This window comes from Uloborus diversus, chromosome 2, assembly GCF_026930045.1.
Source record: "Uloborus diversus isolate 005 chromosome 2, Udiv.v.3.1, whole genome shotgun sequence".
NCBI classification, from domain to species: Eukaryota; Metazoa; Arthropoda; class Arachnida; order Araneae; family Uloboridae; genus Uloborus; species Uloborus diversus.
The window spans coordinates 63,021,892-63,041,877 of record NC_072732.1 but is presented as its reverse complement, the minus strand read 5'-3'; the positions used below and the strand labels follow the sequence as shown (position 1 = coordinate 63,041,877).

At 34.9% G+C, this 19,986-nt stretch overlaps 1 protein-coding gene across 4 annotated transcripts in view; it reads left to right on the top strand.

Moving 5' to 3' along the window:
* LOC129235195 (uncharacterized) overlaps positions 1-19,986 on the top strand; it is an 83,429-nt gene that overhangs the window by 41,165 nt on the left and 22,278 nt on the right. Inside the window, exon 1 of one of the 4 annotated variants that reach the window (XM_054868895.1) lies at positions 3,040-3,136. The exons of 2 other annotated variants lie outside the window; for them this stretch is intronic. Coding sequence is in view for 1 of the 2 variants with exons in the window: in XM_054868894.1 (XP_054724869.1) it covers positions 9,166-9,183 (18 nt within the window). In the remaining variant the exon portion in view is untranslated. Of the gene's footprint in view, positions 1-3,039; positions 3,137-9,028; positions 9,184-19,986 lie in introns of those variants that run through there. One more of the 4 variants, XM_054868894.1, reaches the window with a different exon arrangement.

Sequence of the window (19,986 nt, the reverse complement as noted above, 5' to 3'; positions counted from 1 at the left end):
AGGAAAAAGACGTATTTTGACAATATGGTGGAGTTAACGGTTTAGTCTAAACGCCATCGATATCCATCATATTTGTAACCAAACAATATCGTGAAAATATAGTTATAATTTGAATGGAAATTCTACATTCAAGTTCGCCTCTTTTCTCGAGAATGATCAGATATCGCAAAAGGATCTTTTTCAAAGCGTCGCAAAAATGACGCGTGATAATAAATATGAAACTATAATTCATATGAATTTCGAAATTGTGAAACTAAAAATAAATCAAACTCAGTTTTTCCATCAATATTAATTAGTATTTTGTTTCATGTCATTTGATATGTTTGAAAATATATTTCAAGAATAATTTCTATATCAAGTTTCGTACTTGGATTTTTATACCGTATCTCGTTGTAATCCCTCGCACTTCGTTATTTCGCTCATTTGTGTAACCTCGCTTTTCCTTTGTCGCCCGAAAAACTCAAGTTTAAAAACATGATTGAGATTTGAGACAACTGATGAAGTAAAAATTTATATTTTATTTCTCAATGAAAAATATGAATTTTCATTTATTTATTTATTTAATCAGTGAACAAAATATGAATACCTTTTATTCGTCTAAATTTGCTGCAGTGTAAGCTACAACTTTGCATTTTCATTTCACCCAAATGAATGAGAAAAATGAAATCACAAAGCCTGGTTAGCCAGAAACATTCCAGATGGATTTCAATCTATAGGCTCAGAAAATAGTTATATTAGAAACATTTTTTATGTCGAAAAACGCCATTGGTGATTTAACTTTCTTTTGTTACTTTTAATAAGTCGTCCAAATATAAGAATAAATTAAAAGTTTTTTTACTTGTATATATATTTTATACATTAGAATGTTGGATGAATCGTACAGATTAGAGTAATAACGAAGAGATACTATGTCAGCTGTTTCACGTTTATGTTCGACATTGTGAAAAGATCTTATATTGATTAGCTTTTTATATCAAGAAATGATGGATAACCCTACAAAATATTACTTAAAATACACCACCAGCTCAGTTATTCCATTCGAGGACTGCACTCATCAGCCCGGAATAGGAATCACATGAGCTGGAGGCGAAAAACCTCTTAAGGGAGCCAAGACATTAGCTACCAGCTTGTTTGCTCATGTGATTCCTACTCCGGGCTGATGAGTGCTAATAAGCCCAAAACTGCAATCCTCGGATGGAATAACTGAGCTGGTGGTGTATTTTAAGTATTTCTGCTTTAGCCCTGGCTGAGGGCGGTAACTTACTACAAAAAAATTTACAAAATATTATTTTGCTTCACAATTAATAAAGCAATGATAATTTTTAAGGGTTGTGTATTTGTTCATTATGGATGGAAATTGATCTTGAGGTAAATATTCCCCTTTTTTTCATGTGTTTACGAAATTACTCGCCTTTTGTCTACGCAGTACGTGGCCTGCACATGGGGGAGGCTAGGGGTCCAGAGCAATGGGATCCGGAGCGAGAAATAAAATTTTAAATATATATATTTCTAAACATGACAAAACTAAAAAGGGACCTTTGCGTGACCTGGCAAGGGGGACATGATGCAGTATGCATCCTACCTTCTGGAGAATGTTAGTTGGGCAACGGTTCTCTCTCTTTTCCAACTCACATACCCTTTTTGTGTATCATTAACTATGTGTACCCCCAACAGAAATGTTTTTGTTTTATTAAAATGTGTTGTAGTAATTGATAAAGTTCATGTACATGTAGATAATTTAAGTTAAAAAAATATATTTTAATGGACATTTCATAACGAAGTTTTTGTTTATTACATGTGACATTTAGAAAAGATGTTTTGAAATAATTAGTGGGAACGCTGCGTTTTTCTTGTTCACAAAGTTCATTAATGTTTGGATCTAGCTAAATCATTAACATAAAGCTTGTTTCTATACTTGCTCTTCATGAAAGTTTAACTTGAGGACTTTTTTTGGGGGGGAGGGGGGGGGGTAAGTTCTTTTAAACCTCAAAAAGTACTTGATAGCAATCAGGCCCGGATCTACGTACCCGCAGTGCGGGGACCCATAGCACTGAGGGGCGCACTGCCCAATCCAGTGAGTGGAAGGGGCCCTGGTGATTTTTTGCAGGGAGGCCCAAAATTTGTAGATCCGGGCCTAATAGCAATGTTTGCATTCTTTTTTTCGTGTTCTTCAATACTGGTCCAGAAGTTGTTGTGTAGAACCACAGGATGTTACTCAAATTTTTGTCACAATTAAATTCTAGCATTCTCAATATAATTCTGTATACATTTGGTAGTTAACCGCATACACCCACCATATTTTCACGACCCTAAAGAGTATGCGTACAACCGGTGGGGAACCACTGCGCTAGTAGACGCTTTTCAGCAAAAGTTTAAATAATCGATATAATTATTGAATGCACTTCGGATTATAAATTACCTAGTTTTAATTGTATAAAAAATATTCCTCTTTGAATGACACAAAAATTGTCCACTTTATTAACGACGATTTTCATCACTAAATCACTAAAAACAGGTCACTGGGACTGATATTCATCCCGTCCCGAGTTTCATTTCTTCAAAAAGCATATTTAATAATAGCTCAAATTTGAAATGGCAAACTTAATAGTCCTAAATGTATTTCTCTATGAGTAAGAGAATACGGGAAATGAAAGACAACAGCTAATAAAAATATTCTCTGCCCTATTTCCATTTATTTTCACATTTACTTCCATTCTACTTTCGGGCATATGCATTTATTTTGTATTCAGCCAAGACGCGTAAATTCTGGCAACAAAAGGTTATAAATATGTCCGTATCCCCTAATGTCGTCTCTGGGAACGGCTTCGCGGAGAGAAAATGTAAAACTTGTGTAAATAATTTTTTTATACTATTTCCTCCTTTAAGTGCACGCAGCTAGTTTGGTTGAATGAGTAACCATATTTCAAGTAAAATCGTCGTTGCGTTCATATATTCATGGACGTATGGCGTGCGCATGAGTTTTGCGCAATAGCTGGGAACGAAGGGAAAAATTATATAGAATTGTTTTCTGTTCGTCGAATGGCATTCCTTTCTTGAGCTGCTTTCTTGTTTTATTCTAATATTTGAAGGATTACCTGCGCTATCTATGGATGTCATTTCTACTTTTCAGCTCTAGGTAAATATAATCTTTTTTTTTTTCCACCTGCATATGAGTTACTCGCATTTCGCTCTGCAAGCAGTGTTAGAAATAAGCACGGCCGGCTGTAGTAGTTCTGCTGCCCTAGGCTATATTGCCAAGTGCCCCGCACCCCACTGAATGATAATAATAATAATAATAATATAAAATAATAATGTGTGTATTAATAAAATAGAAATAATAGTATAGTGGTTAAAATTGAAGTGAGTTTCGAGTTAAATTCCAAACTGGATTTTGCATATCCGAGCACTGGTACACAGGAGCACTGGTACACAGTTAAGGTATCTTTTTTAACATTAAAGTAGTGCATCTTATGTCACTGTAACAGATTTAATATTTTCAAAAGACTTTTAACTCGCGCAATTTGCCGCTTCTAAAATGAAATTGAATTTCTAGTTAAATTCCAAATTATGCTTCGCATTCCCAAGCACTGGTATACTCTCTAAATTATTATTTATTTATTTATTTTTTAGCATTGAAGCAGTGAATCTCATGGCGCTGAAGCAGATATTCATACTTTTAAAAAATATATAAATGTTTCAACTTCGAAATTTGCCGCCCCTAAAATCTGCCGCCGTAGGCCTTTCTACCCCAGGAGCCGGGTCTGGAAATAAGGATACAAATCTAGGCGTCGTCCTAATGGCGATTAAAATAAAATATTTTAAAGCCGTCAAAATAAAAAAATCTAGTTGTCGTTTTTGATAAATTAAACGTATGAGGTTACAAAAAAAAAAAAAAAAAAGCATCAAATAGAGAAAATATATTTCTCTATGAGCAAAAGAATGAAAAATTTCAACTTTGAAAAAAATTTTCGTTTTATTCATTCAATGCAATTCAAAATTTCAGGCTTAAAATCGGCAGGCCCGACGAGAAGCCATGTGAGCCTAGTCCGAAACTAGGGGCAGAGGCCTTGGGGGGTAAGGCGACACTGACACAAAAAAAAAGAAGGAAAGAAAAAAAGAAAGAAAAAAAATGGGGGGGGGGGGAATTCCGAAAAAGAGAAAACGTAAAGATTAAGTAAAATTTATTCTTTTGATATTTACTCTTATGGCACTTAAAATTAGGGCTCGACCGATGGCATTTTTTGGCCGATGCCGATTGTTCAAAGATGGCCGATTGTTTTCCTCCAAATGGCCGATGGCCGATGCCGTTAGCCGATGGCCAAAAAAAAAAAAAAAAATCAAACAAAAATAAATTGATAAGATTGTCAGGGATTTAAAGGATCATTGATTCATTTCACTTTACTTCCTTTCTACGAATAAGGAATTGTAATCACAAAAAAAAAATCAGATTTCGACCTAAATTTCTATTTTACGATCACCCAATTTATACTTCACAAGTTTTTTCGGCGCATCTGTACATACATATGTACCTAAGAACATATAGATGACCGAAATATCCATTTTGAACGCCTCCTCAGTTAATTATCGGAAATTCTCTTGAGATGTCTTCATGGGCGTAAACTTGCGTCACTCAAAAACATTATGAAGTAGTAAGTTGAAAACTCATACGTACGTAGTATGATCTAAAAGTTCGAGAACAAGTTGTATAAAACCTTACCCTGAATAGTTCACATTATCGAAGCACATCTATCTACAAAATAGTCTGCTTGAACGACGCTGCACTTCTGCCAACGTTCGTAAGCTTTTAGAAGCACTCCTGGAAGACATTTTTCGCAACCTCCAGTAAAGCCTATTGCGCTGCTGCTTCAATTTCATCGTGAGGAAGAAGGCGACTTTCATGTTGAGGATGCACGTTTCGATTGGTCAATACTCTGATATGACAAACAAATAACATAACGTTTCGTCGGACTAAGCTCCGTGTGACTTTTACCTGTTCCCAGCAAAAAAACATTTGCGTGGACGCCGCTTTCTTCCGTCAGGAGAATATAAAGCTGCATTGTAGAAGGTAGCGAAAAATGGCTTCCAGCAGTGTTTCCAAAAGTTATAAGAACACTGGCAGAAGTATATAGCCCCTCAAGGTGACCTTTTGAAGGTGGATGTGCTTCGGTAATGTAAACTATTCTGGGTAAGGTTTTATACAGCTTGTCCCCGAACTTTTGGATCGTACGTACAATTTGTATAGGGTGTAGTTATGCTTCTCCTTTTTTGGCTGTTGTATGATGTAAGAGAAAGAACAACAACCAAAAAAAAGGAAGAAAAACAAAGAGACTGTTTAATAACTAATTGATTTGTTTCTTTTTTTTAATTGAACATATAACTAAGATTTTAATAATATTGTAATGATGTATCGATTTAGGTATACTAAACATAGTTAAAAAACATTAAGTTATGTTGTTTAATCATTCGAAAAAAATAAGAATAAAACTATGAAACCGTCAACAAATTAAGCAATTAAAGTAGGAAGATTGCACGTAGACATTTTTTAGTCATCAAATTAAACAAAAAAATGTAACAGATAAATTACAATATTAAATCAAAATAGGAAGTTTTTAATATTTATTTAAAATTCATGGATAGAAAAGTTTGCATTTTTCATAAAAGCTATAACAGTGACATAAATTTTGCTGAAAAAAGAAATAGCCGTGAAAAGAGCGAGGTTCGCAAAACGCAGCTACAATAAACAAACTCAATATTTACACCAAGTTAATAACTGAATACATATACTACTTGATCTAATGTTTGCACACATAATATTGAACAATTTGATTGTTTAATCTTTTATAAAGCTTTACAAACAAAATAAAATTAAATTTTTCAATCTTACAATAATTTTTTGAAATTTAAAAAATTGCATAATAGAAAATCCTTGAAACTTTTCTATAAAAAAAATTAAAATAACAAATTCATTGATTTTATATAAATACATAAAAATAGTTACTTACTACAGAAAAAAATCGATCGCTATTAACAATGCAAAAAAGATGGCGCATTACGAAATATAGGTGAAACAAGTATGAGAAATACGCAAAATGACATTTCTTGACCAAAATAAATAATCACTAAATATTAAATAAATGCTTGAAACGACGAGGGAGGACTAGGGGGGTCATCATCTGATTTTGGAGTAACTCACACTTCGACCCCAACCTCGACCTCATTTTTTTAGTACAGAACCGCTACCACCAACGCCTCGGAAAAGTTTCTGAATCTACTTCAGCACTTCTGAAGAAAAAATTCAAAAGTCCCTTTGATTTCCGAATTATGTCACCATTCAAAACGTCGTTAATCAATTTCTTACATTAATGCTCTAAATTCTTTCTAAACAATAGATAAAGTTTGAAAAAAAATTCTCGAATTTTATGAATGGTGTTAGTTTTAAACATCTCAGAAGTACAACTAGAGTTTAATTTCAGAAATTGAGGGAGTGGGAGGCGAGGCACGCAAGTGTTCTCGGAAATTCAAAAAAATAGTCGTAAAAAATAGAGTTTAAAATAATCATAAACATTGAGCAGAAAAACCCTTTCAAAACTTGCACCCGAGTTTGTTTTGACGTGCATTTGCGGATTTAAAATAAAGCAAATGTTGCAATTGCGCGAGAGGCCCCATAACCATAAGGACACCGTAGGAGTTGGAGTTACAGAAATGCTTCTGATAAACGTTTTACAACTTCTAGGATAGAGAAATAGGGCCCCCAAAATGTATTTTGACGGGCCCCAAACTTGTAACTCCGCCGAAGCGATGCAGAAAAGACTGCATTACTGTAATTCATATTACAAATATCGAAAAATTAAAAATTACAGTCGGTTCAACGGGAATCTAATAAAATGACACAAAAACCGATTTCGCATTTCGCCATCTCTTATTTGTTTCTATAGTCTCCAATTCGGCAATATATCACCAAATGATCATCAGTCTGAGACGCTATATTAGTTTTGCATTGAAATAAGTAATTAATAGCCACAAAAAATGAGTAAACTGGCTTTTCAGAACACCCGATCGAAGACAAAAAGGGAAGTGCACAACTGAAACGTACGCACACCCCACATGCGAAAATTTATCCTTCTACAGCTTACCATTTTTCACTTATGACTTATGAGAGATACATACGTACATCCAGCTGCAAGAAACAACGCAATAATTAACTTGTTTGGTACCTGAATGCAGTATTAAAAACTCTTTCAGGGGTGAGTAAAATGGAAATTCATAGTGAAATTTAATTAAACAATTTTATATGAAAACAATAAATCCCTTTACTTTGTATTAAAAAGTAAAACAGCAAAAGTCTTTTTTTTTTTTTTTTGAAAAACATCGGCCAATTCCTTCGGCTTTTCGATGTTTTTCAAGGCCGATGGGCTGATGTTTCCTGAAAGTTAGCATCGGCCGCCGATGCCGATGGCTAAATTGTTGAAACATCGGCGCCGATGCATCGGTCGAGTCCTACTTAAAATAGAGTTAATTGTTTTCTAGTAAGCAGTTTTGATTTTTTTCTTCTTTTTTCCCATGTTCTTTTTTTTCTTTCGCCCCTTTTTTCTTTCTTTTCCCCCTTTTCTTTTTTTTTGGGGGGGGGGGGAGGGGCGAGAGGTGCCCGGTGACATAACTGACAAGGGGCTGACTTGGCTCTCTGCGACCCAGAAAATCGGACCATAGTCCCCTAATAACTCCCTTCGATTGAGAAAATTTCGTAAATAAAGTTTCCACTCCCCTAAAAATCAAAATTTCCGAATGAATGAGGAGAAATATATTGATAAAAGTATCATTAGAATAAAGGCAACAGTCCCACAATAATGAAAACATATCCTTTGAATACTCATGAGAATTAAGACAACAGCTCCCAAAATTCTCAGTACAATCGAAATCCTTTATTGAGTGAGGACAATAGTCCTTAACGATCCCTATCAGAGTGGACGACAGCTTATAAAACTTACCATTAGTCCACCAAACCATCCATTAAAAGAAAAACAGCCCTTAAAATTACCTTTTTTCCGATTAACTCTACTTCTACCTACATAGTGCTGTATTTGGAGGGGGGGAGCCGTCCCCCAACATATTTGTTTTTTTAATTGCAAAATTAAAATTAATAATGCCTAAAATATGTTTTCAAACAATCTTTTTTTCTTTTGGTGAATCCCCCCAAACCTCAAACTGAGTCCCCCCCCCCCCCAAATTTTTTTCCTCCTCCAACTATAACAATGCTTTTTACCAATTTAATTTTGGAACCAAATATTGTTCTTTTGAATTTAAAATTGACATGACACAATTGAAAGGCTCAGGGCAAGAATGTGATTTACCACATGATGTGAATTTTTCAGTAGGCCAATTTCCAACTTATAAAAAATATTTATAGAAATTTTCAAAGGTATTATGCATTCTATATTCTGCAATACTAACACCAGATATGTTTTTCTCCAAGTGACATAACCCATTGTCCTGTTTATTTCAGTTATAGTTATGAGAAACAAAAATCCTTGTGGCTTGTCACATTTCTGCCCCGAGCCCTTCAATTCAAATGACGTATGTTCAACAATCAGGCTTAAATAAAATTTAAAAAAAAATAAAGTAAAATATCCTGTCAACGTGTAGAAAACAGCAATTTTATAACTCAAAATTTAAATTTTGACATCTTTGGATTGTTTTAAAATTTCAATACATAATTCAGTTATTTTAGGAACATTTGATTCATGCTCCGAAATTATTTTTAAATTTCACTAACCCAACCCTTGTAGAAAACCAAAAAATTTAGTTTTCGTTCATTATGTCATCGAGGTTCCGTTCCGGACAGAAAAAAATAAATATGGAAGGAAACTTCCAAAATAAACCGCGGATCTGTCGTACGGGCGAAAGCTTTTATCAACGCAGCTGTGCTTACACGATATCAACCTGCAGGGAGAAGGCTCATAATTTTAAAGCTTTGACGTATGTTCCAGTTCATATTTTTTCTTTCACTCTCGCAATGACACGCGTACCGGTTGTCTGCAGCATGTTAGAAATGGCTCTATTTGTTTGTTGTGTAACTACGTGGAGAAATCTGGTTGTATTTACTTCGAGTTATAGTTTGTAAAAAGTGAAGTAGAACTTGTGTGTGCAAGTGAATAAGTCAATTCGACTATGTCAAGTTTTAAACAGGTAAAATTTTACTGCTCATTTTTCAAAATTAATTTGATTGCCTGAACATTTTCGCCGCCATCTTGCAATTGCTGATAAATTTTGCTTTTTTAGTATTTTTCGAATTAGTTTTTTTTTTTTTTTTTTTTCAATTTTCTTTAGGAGCACTTGTTTCTTCATAATCGTTGGTCATTGTATCAGAGCATTTGATTTACTACAGCAAAGGGTGAGTGCTACTCGGTTTCACCAAGTCGCAGTTTCAGTAAAAGTTTTTGGATAACTTCGCTAATTTTACCTCTCACTTGAAAGAGACATTCAAAAACTTGAGCACCTTAACTTACTGCACTGTCATGCAAGTCATCCTGGCATTCCTTAAGCTTACAGAAGTGCCCCAACATTGCTTTCAGGGCTACCCCAGCGGGTTTTGCAATCTGTAATACTCTTTCCCTATTTTTTCTAAAGCGTAATTTTCTGGCTTTTAAATTTCAGTGATGGTTTTCGAAAAAATTTTTAAATTATACGCATTTTCTCAATTGCTGAACGTATGAAAACAGAAACCTCGAATGAGATTACCTATTCATTCTCAGAAAAAAAAAAAAAAAAAAGAACTTTTTTTATTGTGTTCTTAAATGTTAAACTTACCGTTCACATCATATGAGACACAAAGTTTTTCTTGCTCTTCTTGCAGATATACGAGGAAGGTGATTCAAACTTCAGATGATGCTTGTGAAAATATACGTTTTATGAGAGGTAAAAGTTGGAAAACGTATGTATGGAAAAAAATTGCGTGATTGGAAATTCCGCGGAATTCGGGATTGTAAACCCTAGTTCTGTGATCCGAACGATTTGATTGTCTAAACTCCCAATTTGATAGGATTAAAGAAATTCTACTGTTTATTTATTTACGCCGAAACATGTGTCTGCAGTAATCAAAGCTACTGTCTGTTTTCTTTAGCTGAAACCTCCCGTAAATATGCGCATGCGTCAGGTCTGCTCTAATTTTATTAAAATAGGAGTGGAATCCCGGAAGTAATAGGATGCAAATTGGAAATGCAGAGTAACGTGGTCACTGGTCAGCAGTTCTTCCAAAGTAACGTCGAAAAGACAGATATTCCAGTACGAGCGGAAACAACATTCGCCTATCGGCCCTACTTTTTAAAATGAAATCCATCCCGAGTGCTAGTCTTTGCTTTCGAGAAAGGACAGTGCCTCAAATTTCTATTTAGAGAAAAAAAAAATGAAAAGAAAGAAACATGGGCGGTTCGTACAGGGGGCAAGGGGGGCGACTGCCCCCCATCCCCCTCAAAAGCAAAGAGGCATTACCCCTCCACTCTTTTAAGCTCGAAATTATCGATCGATCAGAAACTTAGTATTGAGGAACCCACGTGTTTAAACAAAGAAATAGACCCAATAAATTCGTGTTTTATATTTTTCTCACGTTATTATTTTCATAAAAATTAAAACAGACCTTTGAATTGAAAGAGGATGATAGTCTACTGTGGCCATCTGCCAAAATTGTTGAGAAGAACATTTAATCATTGATGGTGTTAAAATAAAATAATATAGCCCAGTTTAAAAAAAAAACAAAACAAAAATCAACTTTAAGAGCACCGTTCCCCTAAATTTTGCCACGCTCACTCCCCGCGTCTCATCTGACCCCCCACTTTTTTGGTGCACCAGCTGCCTATGGAAAAAAAGCTCAAGAGAGAATGGATCGTAGGAACTTAAACTGAAAGCCTTGTCAATATCACCCTATCCGACTGAGAAACGCGTAAGCAACGCGCTTTTGTATTTCATTACGTCGCAAATTTCTTCAGACAATAGAAATTCTTCATTCGAATAAATAACGTGTGATATAACGTAAAATTTATATTTGCGCTAAAGCTGCCACCAGATGCACAGTATGCGTCCTTCGACTTCAGCATTTATGGACGAGCTTTCAAGCATAATGATGATGATCGACGACTATTTCGTTTGAATATCGTTCTTTCAAATCTCAGGTGTGATTCATAAAAAAGATGATGCACGTATTATATGGGAGGAAAAAAAGTCTGATATGTGTGCACTATATATATATACATGATTTCCTTGTACGTCTATTAAATAATCGATATCTTTCAATAACTCAAAAGAATAGTTCAGTATCATACGCGCAAAAAGCTTAAATGCATTTTTTTTTTTTTTTTAATCTTATAAAAATAATGAATTTTGATGTTTTTGTTGGCGGCTAAAATCTGAAATTACAGCAAGAAAATTCTCTACTAAGCATGTTCAAGAAACTAAGAGATGTAAAATTTAAGAAAAAAAGAGGCCGTGGGGAAAAAAGTGGGGAGAAACTAACCGAGAAAATATAAAAAGAGTTAACTATGTAAATAGGGGAGGGTGACCCAAAGCGAGTAGGTTGCAACAACAGTAGGATTTTGAACATTTTTGCAATTTGAAGTATATATCTAGGACTATCGGTTTCGAAAATAAAGATCTTGCAGGTTAAAACGGAACACCCTGTATAGAAAATGTATTATATTAAGCTGGATGTTCTTTTAACCGATATTCTAACAAGCGGACTTGACTACTAAGTCTGTCCTGTGAAAAAAAGAAAAAAAAAATTTTTATCGAGAAAAAGAAATAATACTTTGGTGCACAGGGAAATTAAACAATCTAACCACTTGCATTATCAAAACTAATGCGCTTTTATGTGTGATATTAAACATAATAAAGTTTATGAATAAAAAAAAAAGCATTGCAAGATGACTATTGTAAATTTCCGAATTACATTATTTTATACCTGATTTATGTTAAAATTTTCGATTTTTCCGGAGCGGAAAAAAAACTCTTAGGAAAAAGAAACGTTTTTTCCCCGACTTTCCCCATCCCTACAAGAAGCATCAGAGAACAGAGGAGAAAAATGTGACATATAGAAGCAATTATACTTCGCGAACGTTCGGAAATTTAACTCATTTGGAAAAATGATAATTGAGAATCAGAGTGACAAGAATAGCAACATATATATATATATATATATATATATATATATATATATATATATATATATATATATATATATATACAGTCGACTCCCGCTACAACGCGATCCGACCTACGCGAAATGGCTATAACGCGAATTTTTCGCCCACAACATGAATTTTTTTAGAAGTAAGTATCAGCTTCGTTATTGGCTACTAAATATTGATTTCGTGAATGTTATTACGTCCCTTTGAGCATCACTGACAACCAAAGTTCCCACGCCAAACTAGTCTAGTGCATCAAATAACCATAGTGGCACCTTAGTGTCACCTTCATCTAAAGTTTGAAAATGTGAAGTAAAAGAAAGTTTCTGATAAAAGAAATTTTAAAAGGCTAAGATTCTCTATATGCTTGAACAATTACAAAACGTCGAAGGTAGCGCGACAATAAGTATGATTGAATCTTCCATATGTACTATTTAAAGTCAAAACAAAAAGATGTCCGTAAAAGTTTAGAACTTAGTTTCAATATTGAAGCTTGCAGAGCAGTCGAGCAAAGTAAAAATTATGAAAATGAAAGCTACGCGCTCACTTGCATTAAGGATTAATAAAAAGATCAGGTAGAGGAGATGTAGCCACAAATTGAAACGTTTTAAATAAAAGGTGAAGCATATTTAGAAATGTATTAGATAAGAATAACGACCTGATCTTGGAGCATAAATCATCACTAGTATCCTCATTTTTAAACTCGTAAACATTGTTACTGTACTCTACTGTACAGTACTATTTTGTGCATCATTTTAATTTTACTGTATGCAGGGCGTACCGTGTTGTTTTATTTTATATCTTTTATTCCCATTGGTCATTCATTTTGTGCATCTTAAGTATTTCTGGTTGAATAACAGTTTTTTATTTTTTAAATACAGTAAAAGTTCAGTTCTTTATGGAAGAAACTGTAATGGTTAAGGAATGCTTTAGAGCAGTTTGAGGGGTGTTTATAAGTGCCTAAAAGTATTTGGTATGATTTAAAAAATTTGCATGCATATATTTTTCCACAACGCGAAATTTCAACTTACGCGAGGAGTCTTGGAACGCATCCCTCGCGTAAGTCGGGACTCGACTGTATAATATATATATATATATATATATATATATATATATATATATATATATATATATATATGGATATATATATATATGGATATTTTTCATCTAAGTGGGAAGCAACAATATACAAACCGAACTCTTCCATTGAAAGTTTTTTTTTTTTTTTTTTTTGAAGTGTATCGATGCATTAAATTTTCTAATTGTTTAAAAGCTTCTGAAAATTCTAAAATTATTGCCTTTCCATCAACACCAAAAGGAACTTATTTCACAAAAGCATACTGAAAACGTATGTAAGAAATTCAACTTTCATTAACTGTCTGAACGGAAGGGTTTCGATGAACATTTGTAGGGATATAATAAATACATTTGATTGTTGATGATGTTCGACGGGTTTAAAAATCTAAAGGAAAGTGCTGCATTATTTTATAAGAAATTACTTTCGCAGTAACTACAACAAAAATGAATATTACACATTGCTTTGAGTTTGTACAATTTGTCGATAATAATAATTTCACTTTTGAAATAAAATTTAAAATAATGTTTCTTTAGCAAAAAAGAGTAACAAATGGGCGGGGGGAGGCATTTTTAGGAATAGATTTGAAAAATTTCGGAGGGATTTGAACCCTCTTAACCACCCCCTTGCGTTTGGCCCTAGCTTCGTGGACCACATAGGCAGCAAGCAGACCGTAGGTTGGGCACCACTGATTCTGTATAATTATTTGATGGACTAAGGAAATTATTCATATAATATTAGTTTGTCGTGCAGAATTTAATAAATCTTATCTGTAAGAAAAGCATCGTTATTTTACAGTTTTGTTCCGAAATATAGTTCGTTTTACAAACAAGAATTCTTTATGCAAGAAAAGAATCAAAGAAATTAAACGTATCGTTTTTGCTCTTTGGTGCATAATTTTTCCTCAGCATGCAGATTTTTGACAAAGCTACAAGAATCAAGACTAAGTTGTTGTCTTCCCCAGCTACAGCGCACTGAGTTAAACTCAGGGTTATTCGTAATTCCTTCCGAGGTTTCGAAACGATATAATAAAAAAAAGTAAGACAAAATACTTTCGTTTCCGCCCGTAAACCGGATGTTAGCCTTTACATCTCATCAGCGATCAATTACATATCCCCTCAAGAAAACTACTCAAGGAAGTCAACATAACCTCGCGCTACTTACTACATGATTCAACTTTACCCGAAATAGCTATAACCAGGGCTGCGGAGTCGGAAAGAAAATGGCCGACTCCGACTCCGACTCCTGGATTTTGAAACGCCCGACTCCGACTCCATTTTTTTTTTTAAATTTTTTTAATTGTATTTTTTCAATTCCCTCTCTCCATTCAAGGGAAGGGGGAAAACCTCTTAACACAGATTGAAATATTAATTCCTTTTTATGAAAATTTCGCATTTTGTGTTTTATTGTAAACCCAAGGCGCCATACAACGTTAGAAATTCAATTTAAAAATCAAACTTTCCAATAGTTACGAGTTAAAAAGTGAGATGACTTAAAAATCCCTTTTAAAAATTTTAAAAAGGATTATCTGTAATTTTCCCCCCTTTAATGTTTAACAAATAGATATTGATCAAATCGTGTGCTTTCAATTTTTGAAAGCTGTAACTTGAGAGAAAAAAAACCTTTTTTTCTAAATCCAAGTTCTTGAGAGGGGGTGGTTTGCCCCGGGTGACACCCATCTGGTAGATGACACCCAAAGTTAATTTCAGAGTTTATAAAAAAATATAAATACTTTAATTCTGAAAATGTTCACGAATATATTTTAAATTATATTTCATCAATAAAATTTCAAAGAAAATAGGGCACACATACGTCAGGAGCTAATTTTACATAAAACGCGGCGGTATACAAATTTGTACGAATAGCTTTTACTATACCTCTATTTCTTCTTCGCTAAATTTTTAATTTAAATTTTATTGGCTGCTTTAGAATTAACTTAAATATGAAGATTTTAAGATTAACTGCAATTCTTGAGTGTTGTAATCAAGAAATCATTTACTTATTTTGTTCCATACTTTTTAGTGAGAACCAAGCTTACAGAAATAGTCTTAATAAAGAAAAAAACATTAGATTATTTCATCGAATCTTTTGGATTCGTGCTTTCGCGCCAGAACTTCTTTGAATTTGCCGATCACACTTAAACGTTTCAACCTTAGCTACGGGTGTCGACTTACTAATTTGTTACGTTTCTTTTACTATTTTATAAGTGAGATCGAACAAAACACTATATTTCATTTTTATTTGAAAGTGATTACTTGAAAATGTTAGGCAACAAAACCATTTGCTGACAGTTGCTATTAGTTAAGTTAAAAAGCAAGCAAATTAGGGGACGGCTACAGAAAGTTCGGTAAGCATTCAAGCTAGCTGATTGCCATAATTGCAGTTATTTTCTCATTAGTATCTTTTTATACATGTAATCGAACCAATTGGTAATCAGTTTTTAAAAAATGCAAGGAGAGTCAGTGAAAAGGAAAGAAAAAAAGAAGCCTGGAGTCGGAGTCGGAGTCGGCATGTTTTCTAACGACTCCGACTCCGACTCCTTTATCCCAAAATCAGTCCGACTCCGACTCTTCGACTCCGACTCCGACTCTTCGACTCCGACTCCGACTCCACAGCCCTGGCTATAACGCCATTTTTTGATGAAAAACAAATTTAAGAGAAACGTGAATTCCTCGTCCGCAACACGAAAATTTTCGGAAGGGAATCGCGGTGCGAAAGTATCGGCTTGGTCATTGACTATTAAATATTGATTTCGTAAATGGTCTTTTATTTCTTTAGCATCACTGACAGCGGAATCTCCCGCGCCCTACCCATCCTTTTGTTAGTGTAAACAAATTACCACTCAGTATTTTTCTCCCCTTCTAAACATAGCCCAGTGGTTGGGAAGTTGAATATGGAAGTGATTGGTGGAAAGCTAGAAATTGCTTGAATCTATGCCGTATGGGTCTGGAATGACCATACTAAGTTTTCCCCTTTCTACTAAGTAAGCTTTAACCGTTACTGCCAAATTAGTGACAAAAAACACCTGTTTTTTCATTAATATAACAATAGCTCAAAAATAACGCTTCCAATGGCCATACATATGACAACTTACCTACGCACAACTTAATATTTGGCCATACATACGCACAACTTAATTTCAAAGTTTGGCTAAAATCACTAATCAAGCGCTTCTCCCCGCTGCGCTCCCGTGCAGTGGGTTCTTTTTCAGCAATCTTATTAAGCAATATAAAGTTTTTTGTGGGCCCTTAATTTTGGTAGAAACTGCTCAAATTAAGAGCACTTCATTTCAATTTCATTTCACTTAAAAAATCGCTTACTCTCAAAATCGCGAACAGGATGCCTAGGTAAATCTGATACATGTGTGTCCATGCAGCTGGTTTTTGCCAAATGAAACTGAAAATGCGATAGGCGTGCTTCCGCGAGCAGGAAGTGGGTGAGCAAACGCAGCTCTTTTCTTTTTCTTTTTCCGATGAATGCGGGCGAACGCTGTGTAAACAGAGAAGTAAAATAAATTTTGATTACGTACGGAATGAAATGGGGAGCTTTCAAAATGATTCTAAACTGAAATGACGATAACATCTTGAATCAGGTGTAAAAACAATTTTTCCTTTCATCTTGACATATATTAAGGAAACGAAATTCTGGTCCAGTTTGTTCTTTTATTACGTATCGTGTTGTTTGGAAAGCTGATGTTTTTCAAACTGACGGCTGTTGATAGATTTATATTTTAGTACAGTTAGTCCAAAAAAGGGCAAAACCCAAACATCCAAAAAAAAAGAAGGTGAAACCTGTTGCAAATTACTTCTTACCCTTCCAGCAAGAAGGGGTAAAAAGTCACTACTCTTTGCGCGTCGGGTTTTAGGGGGAAGGGGGGGTACGAAATAATCCTCTATTTAAATAAAAATAATTTCTATTACTTAAAAAAAATTCTCAAACCTCGCAGAAACCACTCTATAATAGTAAAATAATAAACTCTCACAGAAAAAAATCTAATTAACAGGGGGTGCACAGGCGGAGGGGGAAGAGGGGGGGGGGTCCATGGAGCAGTTTTGCGTCATTAGAATTTTTAAGGCAGTTTTTTCAAGGGGTATTTCTTTCTTTTTTAAGGGCTTTTATTCTGGATGGGTACTCCGTCACACTTTTAAGGGGTGCACCATCGTTTTTTTTTGGGGGGGGGGGGACCCTGAATTTACATTCTAAAATCAACTATTGCAGTGAAGTTCACGAAAAAATTTCCCTGATTCAAACTTTTCCGAAGCACAAAATGCCACACAATGATATGGTAATGTCAGAATGATAATTCTAAAAGATCTAAGCGAGCTCAGTAACCAAATTATTTGTGACTGGAGTTATTAAACTGTTTAGAGCGCTGGAAAACAAAATTCCTGTGAAGCATAAAAAAAGTCCAAATTGACCAAAGTTTCCTTACTTCTTCTTGATTAACTTACTTCAACTTTTCTACAGTCTTTTGCCATCACCGTAAGGGGGGACAAACCGAAATTGCCAATAGTGAGACGGACAATGCTGCAATTCTGCACCCTCTAAGTCGGTGGGGGTTTTCATTTGCAAACACCAAGCTATCTCTCTTTTTCGCAGCTGGTTATATGAATTATGCTAAATATGCGGACATATACTTGCAACATTATCTGAACCTTTTGAGTACATTATGCGATAAAAAATATTTGATCACATCAAAAATCAGCTATCCAACGATCTAACGCAGTGACAAATTCAGGTGGTCTAGAACCTGTAGTGATTCAACAATAGAACAAGTCTTGATGAGAGCAATGAGCAATACAACAATAGAATGCTAAATATTTACACCTTTATGTCTCCCAGTTTGGAAATCACAATCCGTTTCTAAAGCCCCCAGAAGTTTCTTCCCTCTCAAGTTGGTAGTGGTATTGCTCGCTGATGATAAGGTGCGTTGCGATGAGACCTTTAACGTTCGGGTAGTAACATCAAAGGATATTGAAGGCAAACAATTTTGTGGCATTTCTTTGTAAAGGAGGTAAGCAGTTATGTCTTTAGCTTCTGTTACGAGAGTAGTTACTATCTGTAAAGATGTGTAAGCCCAAACCATCTTTTACACCGAATGGTATGAACAGTAAAGATGGAATAACAAATTGCTAAAAACTTCTGGTACGAGTTATGCGCTGATCCTCCATCAGTATTCGATGAATCTGGTTTCAGAAAGAAAGAAATCGTGTATCGTTAAAGTGCTATTATCTAAAGCAAAAGGTTCATCCACCATCACAGAACGAACAGCTGGTGTCATATATGAGGCAGTAAGAAGTAAAGGGATGTAAGTGGACATTTTCAAGTTTTGAATAAAACGCGTTTAAAGATAAGATCCTAGGTAGGCTTTCATTGATTTTCTTTTCTAAATCATGCTGTATAGCAGCAACTATCCAGGCTACTAGTACCATCTCTTGCCCCAAGATAGAGAAGAGGCTCAGCAACCATTTGTACTGGTTATCTCCAAATTTTTAATTTTGCCACTTACATCCCTTTGCTTCTCACTGCATCATATGTAATAGATGGAAGATACCTGCTTGATCATATTTTTTGTAATCATCTGTAAGTTTCAAGGAAATATGCCAGCAATGCAGTGTATAGGTCACTTGTATTGTAAGTATGGGAAAACTAGTGTTATTTTTGATGGGTGCTAAGGAAAGCACCACAGAAATATAATTTGCGTCCTATTACAACAGCCAAGCCTTCTGCTCTAGAAGACTTTCTGCGTCTCAAATCTTGTGCTTGCTCTGAGGGGTTCATTGGATATAGTTAATGTTTGAAAAGTCTAAAAGTGGACTGAAGTGTTCAATTATATGCACAAACTGTGTTAGACATTCGCTGCAACAATAACGATTTTGCTGAGGATCTAGATTCCAAAAAACATCTTGATAACGAAAACTTTTTGTTACAAGCTTAGGAGAAATCATTTGAAAGCAAAAAACAGCTCAGCGTAATTTTTCTGGCCATTAATCTCAAATGTGCACCATCAGAGGGGTGGGGGGGGGGGGAGGATAATATTTTAGTATATAATTTCATTTTGGGAGGTGAGCTACTGTTCTTATGGGGTGGACAGTCCTGATTTAATGCATATTAGATTTGCATGAAATAATACTTCTACTTGAAAAAAAAAGGGGGGGGGGTTGAATATTTATTTTATTTGGCGGAGGGGGGGGGTGCTGTAGCTTTGAGAGGAGGTGCACCATCGCTCTTAGAGGATGGACACACTTGATTTCTAACTTTAACTTAGAATAAAATAATGTTTCTGTATGAAATGTATGGAGGGGGGTTTGGGGGTACTGCTTCGTTTTACGGGGATAGGGGGACTCTGTAGCATTAGTGGGTTATGTCATCTCTCTTGGGGGTCAAACACCTTTAATTTCATTGCTTTTAAATTTAGTATAACATAATATTCTCACTTTAAATTCACTCTAAAAATTCTGGAAAAATACCCAAAACAGCAATTTTTAGATGCCCCCCATTCAAAAACCCGACGCACAATGGGGTGGGACTTTTTACCTGTCCTTATTGGGAGGGTAAAAAAAAAAAAATTGCACCAGGTTTAGCTTTTTTTTTTTTTTTTTTGGATGTTTGGGTCCGACCCCTATTTTTACTGTACTATTTGTAGTTTGTTTCGACATTATGTTTTATTTCCCAAAGTATCATGGGTGTAGCCAGAGGAGGCAGGGCGGGGAACTGCTCATCTCTAGAAGAGAACCTCTA